This window comes from Tetranychus urticae, chromosome 3 (genome assembly GCF_039701765.1).
Source record: "Tetranychus urticae isolate SD_2017Ah chromosome 3, NJAU_TeUrti_SD_1.0, whole genome shotgun sequence".
NCBI classification, from domain to species: domain Eukaryota; kingdom Metazoa; phylum Arthropoda; class Arachnida; order Trombidiformes; family Tetranychidae; genus Tetranychus; species Tetranychus urticae.
Genome location: NC_142960.1, coordinates 8,966,436 through 8,993,269, shown reverse-complemented (window position 1 = coordinate 8,993,269; position 26,834 = coordinate 8,966,436). Strand labels below are relative to the sequence as shown.

General features: G+C 31.2%; 2 protein-coding genes across 5 annotated transcripts in view; both read right to left on the bottom strand.

Moving 5' to 3' along the window:
* The window catches only part of LOC107369287 (excitatory amino acid transporter), a 47,584-nt gene extending 23,969 nt beyond the window's left edge, over positions 1–23,615 (bottom strand). Inside the window, exons 1-3 of one of the 4 annotated variants that reach the window (XR_001570278.3) lie at positions 22,012–23,615; positions 21,090–21,845; positions 19,819–20,040 (exon numbers count right to left, since the gene is read on the bottom strand). Coding sequence is in view for 1 of the 4 variants with exons in the window: in XM_015937246.3 (XP_015792732.1) it covers positions 19,819–20,040; positions 21,090–21,221 (354 nt within the window). In the remaining 3 variants the exon portion in view is untranslated. The remainder of the gene's footprint in view (positions 1–19,818; positions 20,041–21,089; positions 21,846–22,011) is intronic. The other 3 variants (XR_001570277.3, XR_016199761.1, XM_015937246.3) reach the window with 3 other exon arrangements.
* Positions 23,616–23,683: 68 nt separating this feature from the next.
* On the bottom strand, positions 23,684–26,768 carry LOC107370216 (putative ATP-dependent RNA helicase DDX10). The gene is made up of 3 exons (XM_015938201.3): positions 26,123–26,768; positions 24,722–26,052; positions 23,684–24,640 (listed from the first exon to the last, which is right to left on the bottom strand). The coding sequence occupies exons 1-3, from the start codon at positions 26,697–26,699 to the stop codon at positions 24,200–24,202; spliced, it is 2,349 nt and encodes a 782-aa protein (XP_015793687.2). The 5' UTR covers positions 26,700–26,768; the 3' UTR covers positions 23,684–24,199.
* Positions 26,769–26,834: the final 66 nt, after the last annotated feature.

The window sequence follows — 26,834 nt, the reverse complement described above, 5'->3', positions numbered from 1 at the left end:
AGATGAAGAGCTTTCCATTTTACAATTTGTTTCTTGCGGTGAAACATTCCAACCAAATGGTCTAAAATAACTGCAAATTGTTTCAATAACAAGCAAAATTAAATGTTCACCAAATCTTAAGACTTAATATCTGTATCAAATGAACTTCGAAAATTATTTTCTCAGAAATCGAGTGAACCCATTGATTATGTTCACATGCGAGTGTTTTCATCAGAAATCGCCTTTAGACTTAAAAATGAAGAAATGAGATATTCTAAGTTTGTGAAAGTGAATGCAATTTCATGATAATCTTTCCATTTCTCAACAATTTTGTCATAACCTTTTTTTATTACCTCAGTCATCATTGATGATGCGACTCGTCAGTTGAGGTAATGATAGCTCAACGTTTGAGGGGAAAATGAGATCGTTTAATAACACGAGACAAACACGCAAACTTAAGGTTGCAAAGCAATAAAAGGAGCCAATAAAAGTAGTTAAAGTACAAGAAATGAAGATGGATGAAAATGAGGTTGACAGGGTAAAGCGAAGTCAACAGATATGATTGTTGTCAGGTTGTTCAAAAAAAGACTAGGAATCAACACTAATATCATGAATAAAGTGAAGAAATGAAAATAGTGAAGAAACAAAGTTATTCATTACACAAGGTTGCGTGTTTCCAGATAATCCTTTGATTGAACAAAACAAAGTATAAACTCATCAGGCAAAACCTGGTGAATCAACACCCTCAAGTAGGATATAAAGGTACAAGTTAGCCTCAATATAACCTTCAATCATTTATAATGTGCATATAAATAGAGACAATATGAGTCCATCAAAACTGGGAGTTATCACTCCGAGTTTGTCCAATTATCGTCATTTCTCCATTCATATTATTCAATATAATCACTTTTTACTTTTCTCCTTACATCTTTGTCAACACAATAATACTGACCATTAATCTTTAATCTAGACATTAATCTGGACAATTTAACCATTTTTTTCTTCTCCCTGATATCGGAATGTCAAGCATTAAAAGCCAAACTAAAATGAATATAAATGGACTTTTTGCCTTCTTTTATCAAATCAAAGGGCAATTGGTGATGAAAATGGCAAAACTTACAATTCTTGACAGAAAAGGTTCAATGGATAAAAGGGAAAAGTTGTAAACTTGAATAGATTGGAATTTTAAGGAAAAACTTTTTTGATTGTTTCTTTTTCCATGTTGAGATGAATTTGTTTCAATTGTAAATTATTAAGCTAATTAAGTATGAGGTTGAAGATGAAGTTCATGCCGTTAGACAGTTGAGCCAACATTAACTTTTAATTGGATTTAGCCTGTTCAAGATGATCATTAATGTATTAATGCAATTATAATGATGTTATTTTGACACTTCTTATGATGAATATAAATGATCCTAATTTATTGGGCAAGACTTTCCATCCATTTCAATCATGTTGCTAGTCTGGATCAAGCCATCAGAATTGTGTTCAAGGCAAAGACTGAAACTGAGATGAGCCAAGGAAAGTAACGAGATCGCTTCAAACAATGCATATTTCATGCAATAAAAGCTAACATAAGGTTGTTGATAAAAATAGCACAAAATATATATAATAACAATGGAATGAGATCGAAAGGGAAAATTCAATTATGTATGTAATGAGGTAAAGGTTTGGTCAAGAGAAAAGGTAAAATGTGAAACAAATGGCGAATTTGCAAGAAAATCATCTTCAATTGGAGTTGATTATTTTACGAGTGAAATTGTTTATTCAATTGTTAATATACTGATTGTGTTTGGAATGTAAAAGTAGACATAATGGAAATTATTATCTCTGTGTTTGTCACATCAACCATGAGTCTATAAATAGTTGACTATGTTCACCTGTTAGGCTCATTTTTACCTGTCTTTTTGTACCTGACAATGTAAAGGAACAAGAAAAAATGAAAAGAAAATATTTTACCCTCGTAATTGACTTGAGGAGGAACAAAGTTTATGAAACACTTTTTTTTACCTTCTTCTCTCATTTTTCATCTTTACACTTGGAAGTCATCTTTCGAGTTTCCAGGTTTGTGAGCAAATTGATTAATAAGAATGATATTAATAGCAAAATGAGCTGACAGTTTTTTGGTTAATTAGTAATGAGTTTGCATAAAAAATAGACTGACAAGTTGAAATGAAGGTATAAATGAAACAAGAAACTGTCTCAAAGGAGCAAAGCAGTTCAAATTTTACAAAATTCAGTTTCCATGCAAATTCAGTCAAGTGCAATGAATTTACACTTTCAAGCAAAAACATAATTACTTGAGTAGCTTCAAGAGTAGAAAGATAATCCTTCGGAATCAGTCATTACATTGATAACAATCAAGTTCAATTAAAGAATCAAAAGTTGTCTATTCTCATGAAATAGAGAAACGACTTAATGTTTCGATATTTTAACGATGTCGAAGTCTCGGCATGAAATCTGTAGAGTTAAATATTGGGTTCATTTCATGCTTGAGGTAAAATGAGAAATCGAGCAAAACTAATCATACATTGGATAAACAGAGTAAATCCTGGTTTCATATTTGAAATCAACATGAAAATCATGAAAATTTTTATCTATTCAACATTCGATTCCAATTGTTAAATTTTAAAAATTTGCTTTTTCCAATCGACTTACTATTTTGATATTTGGACTTTTGTTGAAAGCTTATTGAATGTTTGAGTTTTGGTCTTGGAATTTTTCATTTCCTTTATTGCACTTAAATCATCTTTGGACTAAATTTACTTGGATTTTCATTGCCTATCGTTTTATCAGAATCTTAATTACTGAGGAGAAAGCAAATGAAGAGCTTTTTTGCTCTTGTTCAATGGCAACCTGGTGAAGCTTTTACAAGGTAAACATTAGCGAGTGGAGATTAAAATTGAAAGGTAACATTATAATTGTTGATCCTTTAATTGACACTGATCAAGTTTGAATGGATGAAAAGCAGCGCAAATGTGAGCATCAAAAGTGATCATCAATGTGCTAATGAACATTAACGTTCGTAAAGCTGATAACAAGTAAGCAAATAAAGGTAACAACAAAAAGAGAGATTCAAAGGCATACAATATAAATGTTTTTATGTGTCCTTAATGATATCATTTCAATGTGATCATATACAGTGAGTGATTCACAATTGAATATTTGGGAATACAAATTATCTAAAGAAATGGCAAGCCAAAGCTCTTTCCAGTGATGCTCAAAAGAAACAAGTAAAGAAGAAGAAGGAGAAGAAGATAAAATTTCAAACTCTGATGAACCCTGAAAGTAACAAAGAAAAGAATGAGAAGAAAACCGTAAAGCTGAACAGTTGGTGGTGAATTTAAATAAGCCTTTCTCTTCCTTTATTCGAGGGGAAACTACATTTAACAGTAAAGTAGCAGTAAAATGAAAATGTAAAGTAAATGAAAGGAAACTTCTTTCAGAATGTAAAGTGTAAGGAATAAAGACGAAGAGGAAGAAGAAGAAAAAATGATGATAATGCCTTGGATATATCAAGGTAATAATGTGTAGGAAAAGGTGAATAGAAAAGGGTTACAGAAGAAAAAAAGTTGAAGATAAAAGTAAAATGATGAAGTACAGAAAAGAGTTATTTAAATGTAAAGTGATTTTTGGGATAAAAATAGGGTCAATAGAATGAATAGAATGTATAATGTTAACAATTTTTACTCGAGTCCAAGTTTCTGTGGTTCATTGAAAGATGTTTCCGTTCAAATTAACGGATTCAAGAATCTCGTCACCAGAATTCATTCTGAATATCGAGCATAAATTGAAAAGAAAAGTTTAATTCTTAGAAATGTCGAGGATTAAAGCAACTTTGCCACTATGAGACTTGATTATTCAAGTTTCGTAAGTTTCCTTTCTTCGACTTCGTTAGTGACTTTGATAGCATGATGAAGCTTCCATTTATATAAGAGTTTTCAGAGCTTCACCACAGATTATCAATTTGATCAGAACTATTGTAAGAAAATTTAAGACTATTTTTTCCTGTTGGAAAAGGTTCAGGGTTAAATGTATCAGAAATTGTATCGATTCAATTTTTTTACTAGAAATTCAATTGTGAGTTAATCAAGGATTGTCTGAATTCGTTAGAACTCAAAAATGCTTCATGATAGATTTTATCAAGTACTGTTCAAGATAGTTCTGTTCAAGTGGTTGAAGGTTGAATTGAGAGTTGTGATGGTTTCCATCAAATATTCATGAAGACACAATTTTCAAACAATTTAAAGGTAAAGTTTTGGCTCGGTTCGTCTCGGTGTTAATGGGTTAAACAGTCTATTTCAAGAGTTTTGTTTAACTAGAATTTTCAACCCAAGAATGAAAGTTAATTGACTAATTATTCAACTTGGCAGCATTTATTAACTTAACCAGAAAATAAAGAAAATGGACTTTTTTTCTTTCCATTTGTTTTTTGACAATTTTAACCTGGAAAAGGTTCAAATTGTTAATTGGAATGAGCATTCTTGAGATGAAAAACTACCCATTAGAGTAACTCTGACTGTCATTCTTGAGAAGTAAAAGTAACCAACAAAGAAAAGATTTAAAGTGTTCAAACACTTAATCAACCATCATTAGGCTTGGCAAAGTTCAACTGAATAATGAAAAGAATGCAAAATTGTTGGGCAAAAAAAGATGAACCCTCATGATAACCATTTTTTGTTGTTATTAACGAGAAGAAAAGAAAAGAATGGAAAAAATTGCATGAGAATCAGTTTTGTGCTCATTATCGTCTCGTCTATCCTTCTCATCCTCATAAAACTCAAAGGATTTATCAAGCCCATAAGGCAAGTCTACTATTGACAATGTTGCTAATTGAATTTGCTCCTGTTTTCTTCATCCATTCAGATAAATACAGGTAAACAGATTGCTTGGTTATCTTGCCTTTTTTATTTGATAAGATGATGAGATTATCAGTGATCTTTTTAGCCATTTCTTACATTCAATCAACGGTCTTCCTGGATTCATTAAATGCTCTTCTTACACAACATGCATAAACTTGTTCAACCTCTTCTCTTTACCTTTTCATGGAAAACATTCAGTTACCTATTGCAACAGAATGAATAAAAAGTAGGAATAATTCGAGTGTATATCGAGTGAATATTCAACTTGCCGAATGAAAATTTTCATTAAAAGCTAATTAAGTCGGAAAAGGTAAAGATTAATAGATTATTTCAAATGGAAGTATTGAACAAATCCAAGTTTTTTTCTCAGTCTTCTCGAGTTGCCAGGCTCTGAGGTCTGAAAACTCGGGTTACTTTGCATTGGGACAAGAAACAACTCTTGACTTACAAAGGTTAACCTGAAGACAAAAGTTAATCCAATTTGACAAAAGACCGTAATTTTACATTCAAACTGACATTTGTGAGTCTCGATTTACAGTGAAAATCGAAGGAAGTTTTTGAAATACTTTTCAGTTGATTTACTCGTTCAATTGGTTTAGTCAATCAGGTAAAGGAGAAAAGGTTGAACTAGAAAAGTTCAACTCAAGGTAAAAACTTTTAACTTGATTAACTGTGTTCTCATTTATCAATAATAATAACCTGGTTATGGAGTGAAAAGGAGAAAAGAAGGAAAAATATTAATAGAAGGTGAAAAAATTTCTAGTCCATTTAAAGTGAAAATTATTAACATCAAGAGCATGAATTGAAAATGAGCTTAAAAATTTGGTAAAGTCAACTTTGGTTGTTTCTGGTGCAAGAATGAAGGTGAAATAAAGTGAAAATCAATAATGTCTTTGGATTATCAATTGAAAATTGCATTAACTAATTCAACCAAAATTTTACTCGATTTAACATTTGAATTAGGATTGCAATTCTGAGTAACCAGGGTTTAAATTGATTTCCCTTTTTTTTGTCATCAAGAGACTTGATTAATATTGAAATGAAAAAGCAAGGATAAACAGTTTCACCTTCAAAGTATTTGCATAATTTAATAACGAGTTGAATAAATCTTGAAATCGGAAATAAAATTGTAAATGTTTACTCCAATTCAAGTTTTATCCTGAAAAGTGTGATAACTTGTGATAATGGCAAGAAAATATTGAGACAAGCTAAAAGGTACAATAATGATGAGAGTTGCAATTGATGACTAGGAAGTGAAACTGGGAGGAGTGATGATAATAGACAGACAGATGAGTCTAAGCATGATGAAATTGCGTGATTTTGATAGCTTATTTGCTGATAAGCTTGATCGATATAGCCATAGGCTTAAGTAAATCATTTCATTCCCTTTTCGTTCCCTTGAATCACAACTTTAACTTCATTTTTTTTCGTTGGCTCTTTTTGTCTCTTCTTTTGTCTTCTCCTTTGCCTTCATGCAATTGCAAGATTGGATGAGTGAATGGAGATGATGAGCGTGATGATGATAACTGAACATTCAAAGTCCAATTTTCTGTCTCTTTTCGTGTATATTTAATTTATCAATGTTTCTTTTTTTCTCTTCTTCTCTTTTTTTCTGGGTTACAGTCACAGGGAGTATCCTGAATTGCATGAGCAACATTTTCGCATTCAGATTAGTTACCATTTCGACTCTTTTCACCTCCAACTTTAAAGACATTAATGAAAACAAATTATCGCTCATTTTACTCTTTGTTTCATCAGAACTTTTTTTGTATCTTGAAAAACCTTTTGTTGACCTTTTTTTCCTGCTTCTGTTTTACAATGATTGTGATGAACCATGCAATGAACATTTACAATACAATTGATTGGATTAATCGATAAACATTTTCCATTGTTGAAACTGTGCACAAACTGGTAGAAAAAGTGTAAATATGAAGAGTTATATTTGGATTGATGAAAATTTAAACTCGACTAATTGAGAATCAATAGCAACATGAAAGGTTCAAGCTCGAGTCCAGAAAATGACGGAAATGAGGCAAAAAAAGAGAGAGACAAAAGCATGAGAAAAGGATTCAACGAGGAAAAAAAAGTTGAAGGTAAATTATAATCAATAGAAGCAGATTAAAGCGAAGACTCGAGTTTCTGTCTGGAACTAGACATTACCATTATCACAAAATATGTGTACACATTTATGATTATTAACATTTTCATGATGATGTGAAGATGGAATCAACTTTTTTTTTAAATCATTGAGATTGCGTGTATTCACTTGGGTAAACCTAAAAGTCATGTAATCAATGTTTTTCAATATTTTGCCTGCTTTTTGCCTTCTGATTACAGGCAGAGTCTATTGCATGCAATTTTGTACCTTTCAATATCCAGGAATCAAGAAAATTGTGTGCGCAAAATTGGCCCAAAAAATGAGCAAAATATCAATATTGTAATTTGAGATAAAAGTTAACAGTAAACCCGTAAATGGTGTAATTGTATATAAATTTAGATTTGCAATGAACTTCAATCAATATTGAAGAGACAGTGGAAAATGAAGTTTTGAGAATCACAAGGATTCAATATTAATATCGACTGATATTGATTTCAACTTGAAGCATTTGAAGAAGCTTGGAAAAGGTGATAAAATTTAAACATGGAAATGGAATCGACTGGAAATTTCAAGGTCACTTCAGGAGAGAAACAAAAATTGAGTTTAATTTCATCTAGACTTGAATTTTCAATAAATTGGGAAAAGAAACATTTTAACGAGAAAAGTTTCAATTGTTTGTCAATAAGAGTCGAGTCTTTGGTTAAATTGAAGTTGAAACTGAGGAAACTGAGGAAACCCTGGAAAGGTGGAAACGATAATCTGCAGAATAGCAAAGTAGATTGAACGCAAAAAACAGATTCTAAACTATCCAGGGGGATATTATGTGTAATTTGATGTAATTTATTGTTGCTATTCTTCAAACGCCTCACTGGGAAATTCAAACTCTTGATTGGCCATCCATGGAATGATACAGAAAATGATAAAACAATTTTTTTCTCTCTTCTTTCCTCTTCTCAACTCTTCAAGTGAAAGCCCAACAAAAATGCATATTGATCATTCATGTCGAGTTGACTTTTTAATAACTTGCTCAAGTACCTTTCATTTCACCACTTTTATACTCTAATAATGAACAACTCTTCCCATGTGAGAGATTGACCGTTAACAATATCACCAATAATGATAAAAGTAAATATCATGAAAAGTGCAAAATCAAATTCAAACAGGCAAAAAGCTTTTAAAGTTGCTTCAAAATGCAATCCCGGGCTAATTGGTTGATCAAGTTTGGATTAGATTAAAACTGGATTACAATTGAAAAGGTTTTTTTTTATCATTCTATTCAGTTCTTGCGCTCAATTTATCTTCTTTTCATGATCAATGTTCATTGTTTACTTTCGACTCTTTTTCACCATTCAAATGCATTAGTATTTTGCTTGAGGATAAAAATGGTAAAGTAAATGAAACCAGAATAAAATGGACAATTTTCTGGTTTTCATTTTTTACCTTTTCCACCTTTTCCTAGATTCAGTTTCACTGTAAACGGAAGTTAACCTCAATGAAATCAACGATCCAAAGAGAGAGTGATATCAATTACAATTTCACCAGACATGATAATTATGAAGGAAAAGGGTTCTAAGTTGCACTTTTCAATTGAATCATCATAACCATTTTCCCAGTTATTGGTGCTTCCATATTTAACCCAAAACTTTACACTTTTTGTCCTTCAAACTTTTAGCTTGAGTTACTTTTCAAAAAAAGTTCAACTTTTGATCGATTATTTCAAGGCACAAGTAAAAATATCTCAGTCAATTTTGGCAAACCAAGTTACGGACAATGTTTACACTGATGATGTGCAAACTTGCTTTTTGCTGTTAAAACAGTTTTCAATGGAAAACGATGAAAATTTTGTCTTGATCATCTTCAAGTGAATAAGATAAGGTAAACTCAATTTTGTCTCTGAACAATGAAAGAAACAGTTTGCAAGATTTTTCACTGAAACTCTTTAACTCTTGTTGATGACATTGATGATGACACATGATAATCAGTTTTTTATTAAATAGATTTATCAATGAAAAACAAGAAAGTCTTTTTCTTGGAATACTTTCAACTCTAAACTCTCAGAATTTTTATTCAATTTGATTGATAAATTATATAACATTCCACCGACTTTGTTTCAATAAAAGATTCAAGTTGAATAAAATGGGAATCAAAATTCAAAAATGAGATTATCTTTTGAGAGTTTTTACCAACATTTTTTTCGATATTCAATTATTTTTCTATTAAAAGCAATTTCATTAAAAAGCGAAATCGACTTTTCATTCAAATATCAATGAATTACTTTGATCATATTTAGCTGAGTTAATAAGGTTATAAAGGTAATGTAATGATTAGTTATGTAATGCCTGAAGCAAAAGGTAAATCAAGGTTGAAATGATGATTCAATAACGAAGTGTTAATTTGATCGAGTTAATCTGATTCATTTGCATTTGGAATATTGAAATTTGGAAAATGAGTTTAAAAATTGAAATGAATGTTAAGAGCAAATGAATTAACAATGAACATCATTTCAATCATTTCAACTTGAAATGCTTTTCCATCAATTATTTACCAATTGCACTTTCATGATGGAATCATTGAGATGATATTTTTGGCTCTTGACCATCTTTCATTTTTGTTACATTTCATAATTGTCTGTTTATTTTTAACAACTTTTATCCCCAAATAATGTTTTTTTGTTGTTGTTGTATCAAAACATTGTTGATACTTTGAAAACTACAATCTAATCATTTCGACATTCAACTCAATTGCTATTCTGTACATTATTTTGTCTACTTTTATTATTATTCATACAAACATAAATATCAAGGAAATTCTAGACAGAAAAGCATGGTTCAGTTTCAAAGAAACAGAGTTCTTTATGTTCAATTATTATATGATGTTCATCAACAAGATTACCAATTCATGAGAATCGAGCCCAACCCATGTCATAACAAAAAAATAATGATCATTATGATAATAATAATCATTACCATTGCCTTTTCAGGTGAGCTTTGTGAGTTTACCAAAAAATGTTGCTTCTGTTTCTTCATTTTGTAAGTTTTTAAGAAATGAAATGAAACATCGAAAGAGAAAAGACAAAATGTTGCCTTTTCAACCCAAGATTCAGAATAAAATGAATCATGTATCAATGGAAAGCTCATGATGAGATGAACATTGAGAAGAGTCCAATTTGAAACTAATGTCAAAGCAAGTGAGAAAAATTTTGAAATTTGAAATGATTCGTGAAATTTGTAAAAAGTTACTTTGAAAGTGTGGAAAATATAAAATTAGCTCTTTTTTTGAAATGAAATTGGTGTGAAATTTGAAGACTGGAAACGTAAATGAGATGAAATTGTGAATAGAGTTGTTAACTCGACACTTTTTTGCTTCAATCCAAATTATGATTAGGAGGAAAATGAGGTAAAATAGTAAACATGAAAATGATGAACATGTAAAGAGTTGACAAAAAATATCTTGTGACTTTGAGCGTATAAAAAGGAGAGACACATTTTGACTGACTAAAGCATGTTATCTGGTTGATTCATGAATTTAGTTGAAACTCATCAAGTTGCTGAGTTTGCAGAAGTTGGATTCGCATAAAATCGATTGGATCAAGCAATGAAATTGATTCAATTGATGTTACAGAGAGAATGGGATGAGAAAGAAAGGAAGCAATGTTATACATGATAAAAGGTAAAATCTGTTGAAGATTTGTGAACACAAAAAGCCCTGCAGAATCATTTTTACGATCAAGGTCAGGTTAGTTGATTAGGTTGAACATTGATAAGCTTTTGATTCGAGAAGTAAAGGAATGATCAATTTGTAGAAGAGAAAAGCAACATCTCGATGCTTTCATTCCATTGAATTAGTAAATTATTGAGTGTTTCATTGAGCTAATCAAAATTTCAACCAAAAGTCAATCAAATTATCAATAGTGGCAACAATTTGTCTACAGATAAAAACCATTTCCAAGTCATCTTGTTTCATTGTTTTCATTTTCAACCGTTTCCATGGTATAAACATAACAGTTTGAAATTGAGTAAATTTTACAATATTTAGCAAACTTAGTAAATAGCATTCCTCATTAACGTCAGAATGTTTAAATTTTGCAAAGATGGAAGCATGCCTTTCAGGTGAAATGAAAAGCTGAAATGTTTTCACAATTCATATTAACTGCAGGGCATTTCAGCTAATTTGTCCAATGTTTTTGTGGCTATTACTCAACTTGTGAATGACCTAGGGACTGAAATTTTTTTATGGAATTCATTTTATCTTACTTTTTTTATATTTTCGCAAAAATTCATATAACGATGTTGAGCAACTTAAAATGTATAACTCATGAAGCGTTGAACCAACGTGAAGACGAGTGAAAAACTCACGTTCGCGTGATAACAGCAAGGTGTACTAAACACACACCTAATCAGCATTTAGTTTTCACAGCTACGAGTATTCCTACCGTTATTAGCCTGTGAGCTAGTGTTGGCAACTGTTACCAGCCACATTGGAGATGAATCTCTGCTTATGCAGGGTCAACAATGATTGTCATCTGCTCTGACGAATCCGACTAGTCTTTCGTTGATGATGTCTGTTTCTTAACGTGAATTTTAATGTCATGAGCAATTTCCGAAAAATGACCTTGAACGACCTTGACCTTCGAGAAAAACGAATAGTTACGAGAAATTTCCATCAAAAAATTGTAGATATCTAATCCATCCACAAGCCAAAAAAATCGAAAAATTAGCTGAAATGTTCTTTGGATTAAAACAATTTTTGTTTTTGCTATTGAAAGAGCAAAGCTTTTGTGCAAACAGAAGCACGAAAGGAAAAGTGAAAAAGTGAATCATCAAAGTATCGCACATTTGGTTGTTTGCGGTTTAATCTTCATCTTCATCTTCCATCAACATTACTAGAATTTTTACCTCTCTCTCTCTCTTCCCATTCCAGCATCCTCATTCATCATAATCTTCATCAGTTTACTTTGTTCTTAAAAGTTGAGGGAAGAGAAACAAGGATAAATATTATTTCTATAATATAATTTCTATTCCATAAACTGTAAAAAAAACAATAAACTATTGAAAAGTTGATGCATTTTGTTATATGATATTGAAACAAACAGCGAATCAAATGTAATGGCAGAAAGTAAAGCAAGAGAGAGAGAAGATGAACAAGCGAAAGAAGATGAAGAGAAAAGAAAAAGTATATTTACTCTGTTAACCTCTTCATCTTTTTCATCTCAACTTCATGTCTACATGTGTGTCTATTTCATCTTCATCTTTCTTTCTCACCTTTCTATCTCTTTCGATGTTTCTTGTCTCATCTTCCCTTTTCCCTTTCCACTTATTTTTTTCAACTTAGACGATCGATAAATTGAATTGACCAAAGTAATCGATAATCTTTTTACACAGCAACATAAAGAGTAACATGGACTGGGACTGAAAGAGCAAGGATAACAGGGAGTGAGTGAGGTAACTGGAAAGATAATACAATAATGATATAAAGCAGCGAAAAAGAGACTATTTTTTGTACAAAAATGAATAACAAGACAAGAAAAGGACAATAAGGTTGTATATTTTTTCATCATTTCAATATTAACTTTTCCATTCAATCAATTATTTCCAATTATTCCAATATTTCATTGTTCGTCGCCATAAACGAATTTTCTTCATCCATTTCAAAACTCAACCTGTGATTACAACTGTGAAATAACCTTCAGATTAGCATTGAAAATCAACATTTCAATTTTCATGGTTTTCTTAATTTACGACTTTGATCTGATTTTAGTTTTTAGCATTTTTAGGAAATGCATTTAAATGTCACGAAAATTGGATAAATTACATTTTTATGGTTATATTGAATTAATGAATGTATACTAATATGGAAAGAAAAGTTCAGATAAATTGTATGGACAATTGATTCTGATTAAAATTCTGATCTCATATTCACAAGCATGAGATTTCAAAGTGTTTTTATGGCAACTTTGATTTATGACAATTTAAACAGTTGATTGCAATTAACGATAAACAATATTTTTGCAAATGTTATGCAAACATTTTGTTTTGCATAAAAAAGATTGAAAATGTACATTTAAATGGCAAATTTGCAAACTCAATCAAAAATGAATGTTTCAAGATGAACAGAAATATTCATCGAGAGGTTAACACTTGACGAGTAAAGAGATTCTTGTATTGCTTTTTTCCCTTTCCTTTTATAAGCTTTTTCATCTCAAGTTATTTTGCTTCTCAATTTCAAGCCATTTGTTCATGATAAATATGCAGCAAGATGAGAATCTAAAATGATTCAAGAATCAACTTGGATATTGCATTTTATGCTTTAAATTATTGTTAAAAGTGTTTGTTCCAGTTGCCTGTGAATCTGATATCGAGAGAAAGGTTGAAAAAATTAAATTTCCATTGATGACAGGAGAATGTTAAAATGAAAAGTTGACATTTTTTCACTTTACCTTATCATGTTTATCTTTCATCTTGAAAATTATTAGAATCAACTTTTCAACATTCTGTAGAAGGAAAATTTTCCCTTTTTACATGGAAAGAACTTTTCACTTTTTTCTTGCCAATGTTGTTATTGTTGTTGACATTGTTATCAAAATGTTTATCAGAATAAGAAAAAAATTGAGCGAAGAAAAATTGGAAAACTAAAAGCAGAGTCACTTAATGTAAACCTGTTATTTTCATGATTCATGATTTCCAGCTTAAGGATATCATTTAATGAGTACAATTGATGATTGTTATTGATAGGTGATTGGGTGAGAAGGATGATGAGTTTTGCCGTCTCTTGAAAGGAAAAAGGAGGAGAGAAGAATTTTTTTTCTTCTTTATTCTTCTTCTTCTGATACAGATAATAAATGTTGTGGAAGGAATGATGATGAATGTCAAAATGGATGACAAAAGAGGCGAAGAAAGTGAAGTGATAACAAGAAGAAGCAAACCTGAAAGGAAAAGAAAGGTTCAGTTGGATAACTGAATCTTCATTAGAATCATGACTCAAGGTTATAACTGTCGAAGAATCATTTCTCTGTGTTGAATTTGATTCTCATTTTTCAACTTTTCAAATTCCATCCTCAATGTGAAGGGTAAACATGGAGTAAAAGATAATGCAAATATGATACAGAAAGATTATTCAAGTTTGCGATCGAAACGATGAAATTACATGTTAAATTGAATTGATGTGAAAGATTGAAAAGTGAATTTAAAAAGTCTTAAGGGAATTATTTTCCAATGAAAAATGTAATCATATTGTTATCAATTTCAATGGAATCCATGTAAACACTCATTGAGATGCAAAAATGGATAACTGATTTGTATCAGCAATAAAAGTAGTAAATTCAAAGGTAAATTGTTTAATCAAAAACTAAAGGATAATGAAGGTTGGACGAAGAGCTTTGAATGTAACAAAAAGATGAAAGTCTTTCATACTTTTCATCATTAGATTAGTTATAGATTAGTTGGTTCTTGTTCATTACATTAATAATAGATTACAATGTAATACCTTCAAGACTATTGCTTTGATGAGTAGCTTCAAGCTATTTTCATTGTATCATTCAATTGTATTCTGGTTGTGTTATAATATGCCAGGCAACCAAAAATATTGAGCTATTATTGAAATGAAAATTTTCATGTTGCATTAACTTTTTTCACATTTCCAGCGATTCCTTCACTTTCACCTTTCATGAGCTTTCTCATCAAAAGACAATTGATTATAATTTGATGGATTAGCTATTCAGGTCAAATTAGTTTGACTCTTTTCCATCATTTTCATGGTAATAATCATAACTCTTGATCGATTCTGAGCGTCACCTTATTCGCAAGAGTCACTGCAACAAAGTTACAAGAGACAAGATAAAGAATGATGAGAATCTTGTATTCATGATTCTCTGGCACCTTCAAATGAACCAGAAAAGATGAAAAAAATGAATTCGATGAAAAACTTGTTCACCTGAATCTAATGAAATTGTTTAACTAAAACTTGATTAACATTTAAAAAGATTAAATGTTGCTTCGAAAAAGTAAATCTACTTGAAGCTGAATAATTGTGAATAATTTTGTGTTCACCAAAGTCTCATGAAATATTAATCCTTCAGCAAAAGTTGTAGAGCAAAAGGAAGGGGAAAAATGTTTCTGTTCCTTCGCGGATTACCTTTCAGCATTCATCTTAATTATCATGTAAAAATGTTCAATATTGTTCAATTTTATCCAATTCTCCAATTTACTTGTTGTTCAATATTGATATGAATTGGCAGTAAAGGTTTCATGATATAAATGTATATATAAATGTTGAAGGTTACTGGTTAATTCATTTATACACTCTTCAGTTTAATGAATCTGAATTGCATTTAAAAATCCTGCAGGGAATCAATATTTAACTAGTTAGCAAGGTGGAATTAGTACATTTCTGCCTCCCTTTGGGGATGATTTGGGAAGATGAAAGAGAGCAAAAAGTATTTCATCAGAAAATATCATCAACATGGTAAAAGAGTTGAAATGCAAATACAGTTGAGGATAGACAGGAAAGGAGAGGGTAAAAAAGAGCACAACTAATTGAATAACTAAAATAACAATTGATAACATTTTATTCAGAGAAGTGAGATTGTCAATAAATCTCAATTCCTACTTTGAATCCAACAAATGATATTCAAATTCAAGTGAATATTTTTACATTTTTATCAAAAAAATAGAAGAGAAAATCAAATTTGGTGAAAAAAAAGGCAAGTAACAATCAATGTGTGAAATGATTTTACCAATAGAGACATTTTGAGACAGCTTAAAGGTGGGATAAAAATGATCAGAAAAACTGTAAACAATAAAAATACTGAAAATGCAAATTGACTGAGCATGTAAAATCGTCAGCCTGGAACAGGGTGAAGTAAAAAGGTTTAAAAGTTGAAACAAGCAAAATGACAAAACTCTGAGAAAAGGTAAAACTCAAGGTTTGCATTTCTGTAAATTGTGTGAGAAAAGTGAATAAATTAAAATCACAAAAAGGGTTTAATTTTCAGAGTAAATCAAGAGAAGACATAATTTTTTCATAACAATTAGAGTTAATTAAGTTTTTGCAAACTTTTCGTGTTATTACATCCAATAAAAGTAGACTTTTGTTGTCAAAATGTAAACTCGCAGGTAAATAATATTACCTTTGATGTTGTTACTATTTGTTAGCAAATGTTAGCAATTTTTCATTCAGTTGTTTTACTCAGCTAATCTCATGTCCTTGGGTGAAAAGAAAACTAAATTTGTTCAATTTTGTGGATTGTTCAATTTTTGGTGGAATCACATTTTTAGGAGAAAAAGAAATTGAATGAAAAATTTTTCATCGTAAGTTGGTAATCAATGGATAGGTAATCAATTTCAGTCTAATTTATTGGCTTTTTTGCACCACAATGAATGACGTAAACAACTTGAAAATAATGAAAAGATAAAATCATCTGAAATGTAATTAATGATTTTTAACGCAAAAAATATATTTTTTTGCTTTTTGTTTTTCAGCTTTTTGCTGATTACCTTGAACAGGCTGAAACTGTAAGATATAATGATGAAAGATCCTTGACTAAGGTAAACTAGGCAAAACACGCAACCTCATTTTTCATTATATTAATACACATTGAAATAATCTGAGTGGAAAAATAACATGAAAATCTTAATGAAGCTAATAGAAAGTGAATGAAAGAGTTGAACAAAAATGAAAAGATTTTCATTTCCATCAAAGAAAAAGATCTTGTTTTTACATGGAAAAACTGAAATGGTTCAAACATGGAAAGTAATTTGGTTATAGTTTGGTAATTTTGTCAGAAATTTGATTCCAATGTAAACTTTGATAGGAAATGATCAAAGTTGAGCAAATTTTTCATGGAAATTTCAGAAACTTTCTTTAGTCTTTTCAAAGGTCGTTGAGTTTCAATGCGCTGTATAAAGCTAATCATCATTGAGATTAACTTATTCATTTGGCTTTCACATATTCATTTAAGCTGACTTTTCTTTGGTTAATCCTATTATTTTGGTAACAGGTTAAACAAAAGAGCAATCATTCAATTGTGAATTTAGTTGATTGCTATTCACCTATTATTTTGTTCAAATGCTCAACTTTGTTTCAACACTTGGATGTTACAAGCGCTTTTACCATTGTGTACACAAGCAGACATTTAATTGATTCATGGTGATATTATTTACTATTTTCACCAAACAAAAGACTGAAAAGGAAATAAAATAATAAAAAAAATATTGAACTTCATTAACAATTGTTATTTGTGTTTCTACAATTAACAACAAAAGCCGTAAATAAACAATGCCATTAATATTGGGTTGAAATGATCAAATGATATTCTGTCAAGTTGATGAAATATGGCAAAAGTTGTTGATTGAAAAGTAGGAAACGATCAAAAATGGAAATACAAATAATCAATTGACTTTTAATTGGGTTAAATGTAATTTTACCAGAAAATTACTCGACAATTAAAGGTTTAATATCAATTTTTGTTGTGAAAGTTTCATGGAAAGTGAATGAAAGTCATTGAATGGAATGATTTAATGAAAGCTAAAAATTGCAAACCGATTGACAAATGAAGAAGGTTTGCAAATAAAAAATTTGTTGACGGTTAATTAACCAATAAAACATTTCTCTTGATTTAATCAGAGTCTCATATCCTGAGTTAAGGTTTAACATGTTCAAGAAAATGATTCAGTAATTAAATTAGCTTCATGTGAGCAATTGGAGAAACCAGTTTGGACATTAAATTAAACAGACAATTTGATTAAAAACAATATAACTCGAGTCATCATTTTAAATTGCTCAAGTGATGAATCGAGTGAAAAGAGAAACCAAATAACAAGTTTAGGTAAAAAGCATGAGAGAGTAAAAAAAGATGTAATCATGTTCATGATGAACCATGAAAAAGAGTAGAATTCAAATTTCACAGTAATGCTAAATCAATTGGACTTGGAATTGTTTTGTTCAAGAAAAAGAAACGGAAAAATGATAATCAACCCAAATAGAGGCAAGTCTATGGACTAAGCAAGAAACCATTAAGAATGTCTATTAAAAGGTTAATTTTTTCAAGTTTACCTGGAATCGAGATTCAGGGTAAAACAAAGGAAAGGTTATTTATTATTTTTGTAAACACAAGGCAATAACAACCAACTGTACACCTTCAATAGCTTCTTTGTTATAAAGGAGTTACCAGGTTTTGTTTTCAGTTTTTCCTGTTTTCATCTTCTTTCTGTTCAAATATTAATAGTGAAATGGATTAATGTGATTTTACTCTCTTTTTTTTTTGTTTCTCCTCACTATTAACTATTCAGCTTCATTCTTGATATTATCTTGCTGTTAATCAATGGAAGCAGCAAGAGATGGAAAGGATGAGAAAATGATATTCATCTTGAAGGTGGATGAAGAAACGATCATCAGAATTGATGATGAGAGAAGTGGAAGAAAGGATGAAAATACAAAGTGCTACACCCTGCAAGACTGGCAAATCTCTGTTAATCTGAGTTTTTATTTCAGCCAAGCTTCTCTGAAATATTAAAAACAAAAAGTTTGCGCATCCTTGAAATGCCTTTTTATGTTAGTCAATGTCTTGGATGAAGCTAATGTTAATCAAGGTAATAAATGAACTTATCACAATATTTTCAGCTTTAATCTGTTTGCTTCAATTGTCTGCCTTTCAATCAGAGTTAATCAGTTTTCAATTTTTCATGAAAAGTTAAAATATTATCTTTTACAGTGAAATACCAGATAATGACAGTAAATTTGTCAATGGTCCCTAATTAAGGGTGGGTTTAAAAAATCTGTATTTTTCAATACGCTGCCCGGCAAATAGTACGAATAAGCTATTTCAAGTTACTGTCCTTATCTGGTATTTTACTGTAGTTGAGATAACAGTTGACTGGATTTTAGGTAACTTGAAATTTTACAGTCAATATTGATTTGGTTTGTGCTTTTGGGTGAAATGGGTTTAGTTGAAACATTGATACTTAATTTAGGTGAAACTGAAATGTTTAAGATCGATTATAAATGATCAGGTTAATTATGTGATGATATCAATTGATTATGGTTATTAATGGAGGGTGAAGGAAGCGAGAAGTAAAAATATCAAATTAATAAGAAATGATAATTGAAATTAACTTGATAATTTATTCAGCTTCTGGTCTTAATTACTGAACACTTTTACTCTTACGGCAATCAAGTTGAAATTAATTATTTTCACTCAATTTGGGTTGAAGCTGGAAACGGAAAAATGTTTAACTTGAAAGATGCAAAAAGACACACACAGACTTGATTAGAGTTTGGGTAAAAGGGTTGATTATCGGTGATTAACTGTAAATTGATGGTGAACCTTGTTAAAGGTGTGCAATTTAGGTGAACAATGGTAAACTATTCTGAAGATTCTGGAGAGTTAATAATGGAAAAAAAGAATTAAAGTTTCCTTTGGTTGAAGCGAAAAAATCTATTGAAGAATAGCAATTATAACACAAGAAAACGATATACAGTAAAGGATAAGATGAACATTAAAGTGAAAGGTTTTTCTTGCTTTTTCTTGCTTAGTTGCAAGAAATGGTAAACATTGAGCAATGTAATTAATAAATTAAATATGTGGCTGTAATTAAATATTGCAAGAGACTTGAGTATCGATGAAATAATTTTGATGAAGTACCACACAAAATGTGTCAAAACATCTTGATTTATGCACTTTTTTTCTCGTATTTTGTGAGTAAATGTAATATGGCAAATGGAACCAAAAATGAGTGCCAATTGCTAATTGTGTTGAATTCAGGGTTCATTTGTGTGTGTGTTCAGGAAAATGGGATTGTGAATGTTTAAATAAATGATGAGGGAAAAGAGAAATGAAAGGAAAAAAGGAGAAAAGGAGAAAAAAAAGGTTAATTAGTTAATTACTTTAGCATCCAGTTGAGCAAGCCCTGCAATGAGCGATGATACAATAAGAGGTACTATTAACATCTTAAGCATTCTCATGAGGATTTCACCAGGAAATTTAATCAACATTTGAGTGTCGTCAGAGAGATAAGTGTATCGGAGTAAACCACCGACAACGCCTCCGCCAACCACTGCGGCTATGGTCAAAATTAGTAACAAATTTTCCAAATTCCAGTCTATGCACTGTTTCGATTGATCCAACAGTTAATGGTTAAAGTGGTCAAGTGGCGATAGAGACATAATGTTATCCAGGAAGAGCCAGAGTCCAATTATGGATATTGCCATAAGGATAAATATGTAAAAGAAAGAGAGAGTTAATTAATTTACAAATATATTGATGTTTCAATGCGTGTGTGTATAAATTATTAGACTGTTTATCATTTCAGATGAGACATTAACAAAGCATTTTCATGTGTTACTGTTTGTGTGCTTGCTTTCATTTTCCTATTTTTTCAAGGTTTGCTGGTTTCATTAATGGTGCTTCCAATTTGACTTTTAAAGCAAATTGATTGCAAAATGATTTCTCTTTTTTCTTGGTTCAATGGTGGAAATGAAGAAAAAAATCCTTTGAAAAACAGGAATGAAAAAAATAAGAGATTTTCACTTCTGATTGATAAGTGGGTTGGGATAAACAAGGATCTATTACTGTGAGTAAATTATGTTTGTTGAGCTGTGTTTTGGTGTAAGTAGTTTGTTAATATTCATCGCCTTTTTACCAAAACTTTCCAAGGTGATCAGGTCATAAAAACTAGTTATACATAAAGAGTATCTTCCATGTTGGAGTTGTTGGTATATACAATAGCAGGTATCGACAGTAATTATGCTGGTGATCAACATTGTCTTGATTAGGGTTAGTACAATAGGTTGGTGGATAAAAAGTCAGATTCATCTTTAAACATCCTAAACTGGGTTGTCCATTTTATATGATAACATTAAATCTCTGCTTTTTCTCATCAAGCCAAACTATCTGGTCAAGGTTTTTCTCATTCAAATTTCATTATCATCTCCACTGTTTCTTTGCATCTTTTCAATGAACAGAGAGGAAGTTGGCTTTTTTTTGTTTATAACAAATGATATTTAACAAACAAAAAGGCGGGAATAGAAAACAAAAGAAAGTGAAACACACAAACAGCAAGTGATAAAAATACATATTTCTTCACTATTGATACAGAAACAATCCATTGAAATGATAGGAATTGTTTAATTGTTCAGTGGTGATGGAAGTTACTCACCCGCTGAACAACTCCAGGTCTAGGTTCAGTAAGCCGTACACAGGTTTGTACACCATTGCTACCTGAGGCAGTTGTTTTTGCCCCGGAGCCACTTTGAAGCATTGGAACACGAGCATTGGCATCCGAATCCATCGTTTACGGTTTTTTGTTTCTTTGTTTCTCTTTGTTTCTTTTCAGGTAAAAAGTTGAAGGTTTAATTTAAAACAAAACAAATGGTTGATGAAAAGTAAACTTGATTACTAGGTTAAATTGATTGTTGTTTATCAAACAAAATTGGCGCTAATAATTGATTGATATGGCAAAGTTGGTAAACTGTTGTCGTGTTGAAATTTACTGGTGCAAAACGATCAATCCACAACCCAAAGTAATAAACAAGTAATATCTTACGAAAAATAGAAACAAATCAAATTGAATATATTGTAATTATAAGATGGTGATATGGTGCAATGAATTAAAACGATGAACCACAAATTTAGACAATGAAAGGTGAACGAGAATAATCTCAATCTCTGAATAAAGTTGTTTTTCCAAATTGGCAACAAGGCTTATGGCAGTAATCACGTTAAAAATTTGAATCACGAAGAGAAAAAAATGGCTACATCAATATGAAGCTGATATGATGCATGTATTTTCTCCTCCAAATAGACAAGCAAACAAACAAAAAAAGTCAAATTTTTCCCTCTCTCCTTTATGCTTGTGATATCGTTAATTATGATGATTAGGCGGTTGATGGTAATGAATCCTTGTTGGTTGTCACTGTTACAGTTGAAGAAAAATGAAAGAAGAGAAGAAAAAAAGAGACAAAAATTGAGCAGCAAGTTAACAAAAGATTGAAACCATAGATATAATAATAATGATACTAATGGTGAAGATGATGAATAAGTTGAATATTATGGAAAGGGAAAAAAGTAAAATAACAAACCTATGGGTAATAAGGTTAAACGGTTAGTTGAGAAATAAAGCGATAACAAAATAGCAAGACAGTTGAGGGTCACTGCAACACGTTTGGTTACTTTTCTTGGTTGTCTTATCTCAAGTAATGTCGCTTACTGATCTCCTTAGTCGTTGCTCTTCTGATTCTTTTACTTTCCAATGATGTTGTTTATGATGACGAAAAACTTGTTCCTCCTCTTCCTTTCTTTGGTCGTAACTGTTGATGATTGTGTTAACGTTTACATAGACACTCACCAAATAACAGAGAATTAGAGAGAACAGAAGAGGAGCAAAGAAAAATAGCGAGTGTAAAGAAAGATTCTAATATTAAATTTACACAATCAGAGGATGAAAATAGGAATGCAGAAGGAGGTGGATTGGTTGGGGCGAGAAAAGGAGAAGGCGGATAAACGAAGAAGCAATAATGTTGGTACAAATGTTGTTGGTTCAATTGTTGGTACTGTTGTTGGTTAGGTTGATGGTGAGACTGTTGAATAACTTGATCAAGAGTTGGTTAATTAAAACGATGATATGGTTGGAGAGAGAGAGAAAAGGCAGACGAAGAGTATGTTGAGTTGAGAAAGGGAAAAAGTATCACTGTGTTAACAAAATTTACTCTTGTGAGTGTTTCAGTATCTATTGTTGGTGATGTTGTTCAAGTGAATGTCGAACACAAATAAACATGGAAGAGAGGGAGAGAGAAGAAATAGAGAGGAGAAAAAAAGAAGAAGAAAACGTGGAAGTAAAGATGATGATGATGATGATTATTATGTTGATATTGATGATTATGTTGACAGGTTTCACTTTTTGTGTCACAAAAACTTATGTATTTCTAGTTATTAGACAATAGAAAACAAATTTCGGTTTACTTTATTCTTCTTTTTCCAATCTTTCACTTTCTCCTTCTAAGATCACTTTTCCTTCCATTTTCCTTCCCTCTCTCCATTTTCATCTCTTTACAAGTTAATGATAATTCACTTGTAATAAGTTCAATTTCTTATCTTCTTCTCACTTTCCCACTCTGCCTCTCTCCCTCTCTCTTCTTCTGACACTCTTTCAGCCTTTCTCTCGAGATCTCTCTTGTCCCAACTATTAACTGTGATATCTGTGATAATGTTCAACTCTTACTCTTCCAATCTTAGGTAAAACTGTGATTAAGAGGACAAACTTTCTTTCACACTGTTTACTCCTTTGGATCTCCTTTGATAACTGGATTAACAATGTGACGAATTGTTGGCAATAAGTAGACGTTGATGTTAACGGGATTGTTTCAAAAGTATTGTTGAATGTTCAACTTTATTCTGGTGAAGATTATTTTGCTGAGTTAAAATTTGAAGGAAAAACAAAACAATTTTCAAACCTATTTTTAAGATTGCTTATTTTGTTAGTGGCTTTTGCTTTCCAACAAGAGAAGGAATTAGGGATGAGAGAAATAAAAGAAAAGGATGAGGATGATGATGATGGTTGTGGTGATATGTTACGTTGTTGTCTCTTTGTACTTTCTTGCTAACTTTATCGGAGTACAATTAAGGTGAGTGAGGTGAAAGATAAAAAATATATATTCTGATTGGATAAAGTTTATCGGGCAAATTCGCAGGCGTAGTTAAGCTCATCATTTTGTTCATTTTTTGCTCTTCAATAAATTAAACGCAATCTCACAATTTGATAGACAATTCAATTTTATTATCAAAATGATCCAATTGACTCCATCTCATGGTTAACAGAGATACTTTACCTTGTCAAAAATAATCATTTAAATAGTTGTTATTCAACTGTTTTACAACAAAAAGGTGCCTTTTGTAAACTCATTGGATTATGGATTCACTCAATACATTTACAATCAATCTTCATTTGTCATTTTTACAAATTCATAAGCATTTTTTATTATAATAATTATTCAATACAGTAAACCTTCTCAAAATATCACAGTATTTTTCAGATATTCAATGAAATGGATGACAATTGACGATAATTAAAATGCTATCGATTTTTGTGCACCTCAATGGTTAGGTTACTAAAATTTAACAATCAAAACTTGAAATTAATAGCGAACAATCGCCAGAGATGAAAGTTATTAGCTCCAACTATTCTGTGAAATAGCTCGAAGTATCCAAGACTTGAATTTTGTTAGGGTTTACTGCAATTCAACAAAATTTACAGATAAATAAACAGTTTGATTAATCATCGACAAATTGTTTGGCTAAAGCTTCCGCATCTTGCAGACTTAGAGGAATCATATCCTCATCACTTTCATCGTCAGTGTTCATTCTCATCCTTTTCCTGGGTTTTTCATCTTCACTTTCATCTTCTTCTTGGTCAGACTCTTCTTCTTCTGAATCACCGTCTTGGTCTATATCATCCTCCTCTTCATCATCTTCGTCATTTCCATAATATTCATCTGGATCTGGTAACTCATCAATATATTTAGACAGCTTCTCATCATGATCTGAGTCTTCTTCTTCGCTTTCTACTTCACTCTCCTCTTCACTTTCTGCTCGACTATCATCATTAACAAGAGACTTCCTATCAGGTTTGGATAATCCTTTTCGTTCAGCAAATCTTTTCTTGGCTTCTTCAGCTTTCTGTTTCTTTTCTTCTCTTTCTTTCAAACGTTTAGCCTAAAGAGGAATAAAAAAATGAATTAAATTAGAATCATTCAATAAATAGTTTTCGGAATAGTGGCAACTCATTAAACTTACTTTGTGTTTTTCTTTGATTATTTTTCTTTGTATTTCTTTATCAATTTTGTCTTCGTCTTCCATAATTTCTTTTGCTATGGCAATATCTATTCCACTTTTACATTTTTCATCCAACAATTTAACTTTTTCAGATTTTTGTTGCAACGGGAATTCTTCGACTGGTTCACCTTTATCGTCAAAAACAATCTTCTTGTTTACAGACAAATTTTTCCTTAAAATTTTCTTAGCTAGAGAAGCCTGAGTTACTACTTTCCCTTTTGTCAAAGGTTCAATTGATTTTATATCAATGTCTGGAATTGTTGGAACTTTTTTGGATATAAATAAATCTTCTCCATCAGACTCGTCTGAGGCGTGACCAGTTAATGTCAACTCTTTCTTTACTTTGGGTTTATCTTCGTCAGAATTAATATTTCCATCACTATCGTCAGGGTTCAATGAAGATGAGTTTTTATTGCCTTTGAGACCCTTGTTTTCTAGAAAACGAACTCTTGGTGTCACTATTAAACCATATGATCGAGCCAAAAGGTCCTTGTCAATGGTGGTTACATCAAACACGGTTTTATCCTTCATCATGTAAACATCCTTTAAATATTGTTTGAATGCTCTTTGAGCTGTTTCTTTAAGGGAAACATCACGGGCAAGTAACGCGTCTGCTTTCCTTATCATGGATTTTTGCATATATTGAGGTATCGTACTTTTTTGGATTGGAACTTTACGAGCTTCCAACTGTTCAACCATTGACTTTTCTTCGGAAGGTAAAAGGAAAAGGAGAGATTCACCGCCTTTATGGTATCGAGCAGTGCGACCTGCTCTATGAATGTACTGGCTAGTATCTTCTGGACAATCATATTGAACAACCCAATCAACAGCTGGAAAATCAAGTCCTCTAGAGGCGATGTCAGTGGCAACCAGACAGGCTTTTTTGCTACTCTTGAATTCATTGTAAATATTCATTCTTCTAAGTTGATGTAAAGTTCCATAAAGAGGTAACATTGTCGTTCCTGGTTTTAATCGGCAAAAGAGTTGGTGAATAAACTTAGCTTGTTTACATGTTGACACGAAAACCAAAATTTTCTTAGTTACATTAGCTTTTATAAAAGACCAAAGGAGATTTAATTTTTGATGAGCTTCACAGACAATGTACTTCTGAACTAAACCTTCAGGAGTAACGGAATGAGAGTTTTCATGGACAGAAATATATTTTGGATCAACCAGACTAAGACGAGCTAAATCTTTCACTGATTTAGTTTGAGTTGCCGAAAAAAGAAGAGTTTGCCTTTCTTTAGGCAGATTTTCAATTATACTGTCCATTGTTTTCTTGAAACCCATATCTGAAAGAAATAGGAAAAATATTTAGATCTAAATTTAGTTCACATCAACCAAACATCGAAAAATTCTTACCTAAAATTCGGTCAGCTTCATCCAAAACCAAAATTTTCATATTGTCACAATTGAAAAGAGCATTTTCATGCATATGTTGCAAAATTCGTCCTGGAGTACAGATAACTATATTACACTTATTCATTCGATGTCTTTCGAATTTCAAATCTTTTCCACCGATAATCAAACCAACCGAAAAGTCATGGTATGCACCAATTTTGTTGATGGTTTCAAATATTTGGTAAGCAAGTTCCCTCGTTGGTGTAATAATTAAACCACCGACACCATCTAGATGAGTCCATTTCTCTTTTTCCAACTTTTCAAGGATAGGTATGAGAAAGGCCAATGTTTTACCCGATCCAGTTTTGGCAGCTCCTAAAATATCATCACCATTTAAAGCTGATTCAAGTGTTGCCGATTGTATTTCAGTTGGAACTAAATAACCAGCGTCTGTTAATCCTCTCAGTGTTTTGGTTGAAAGGTTGAAAACTTTAAATTCACTTTTATCCAAACCAGATTTATTGTTGGATTTTTTACCCTTTCCTTTTCTCATGCCTTTAGCATCGTTTCTTGATAGTTTACGTTGACCAAAAGCCATTTTGATTAAATAATAAATTAATAGCACTATTAGAAATTTAAATAACAAAATATTCAAAACATTACACACATGTTTCTAGAAATGGACTTACACATGTTTTTTGGCAAAAACCCAAGCAAAGCGACATCTGCTGAG

Bases quoted from the DNA above. Each gene is read 5' to 3' on its own strand.
- LOC107370216 (XM_015938201.3), bottom strand. From the start codon at position 26,699: ATGGCTTTTGGTCAACGTAAACTATCAAGAAACGATGCTAAAGGCATG. The intron at 26,053-26,122 runs GTAAGAATTTTT...TATTTCTTTCAG, and splicing joins TGAAGCTGACCGAATTTTAG to ATATGGGTTTCAAGAAAACA. The intron at 24,641-24,721 runs GTAAGTTTAATG...ATTCCTCTTTAG, and splicing joins TAATCAAAGAAAAACACAAA to GCTAAACGTTTGAAAGAAAG.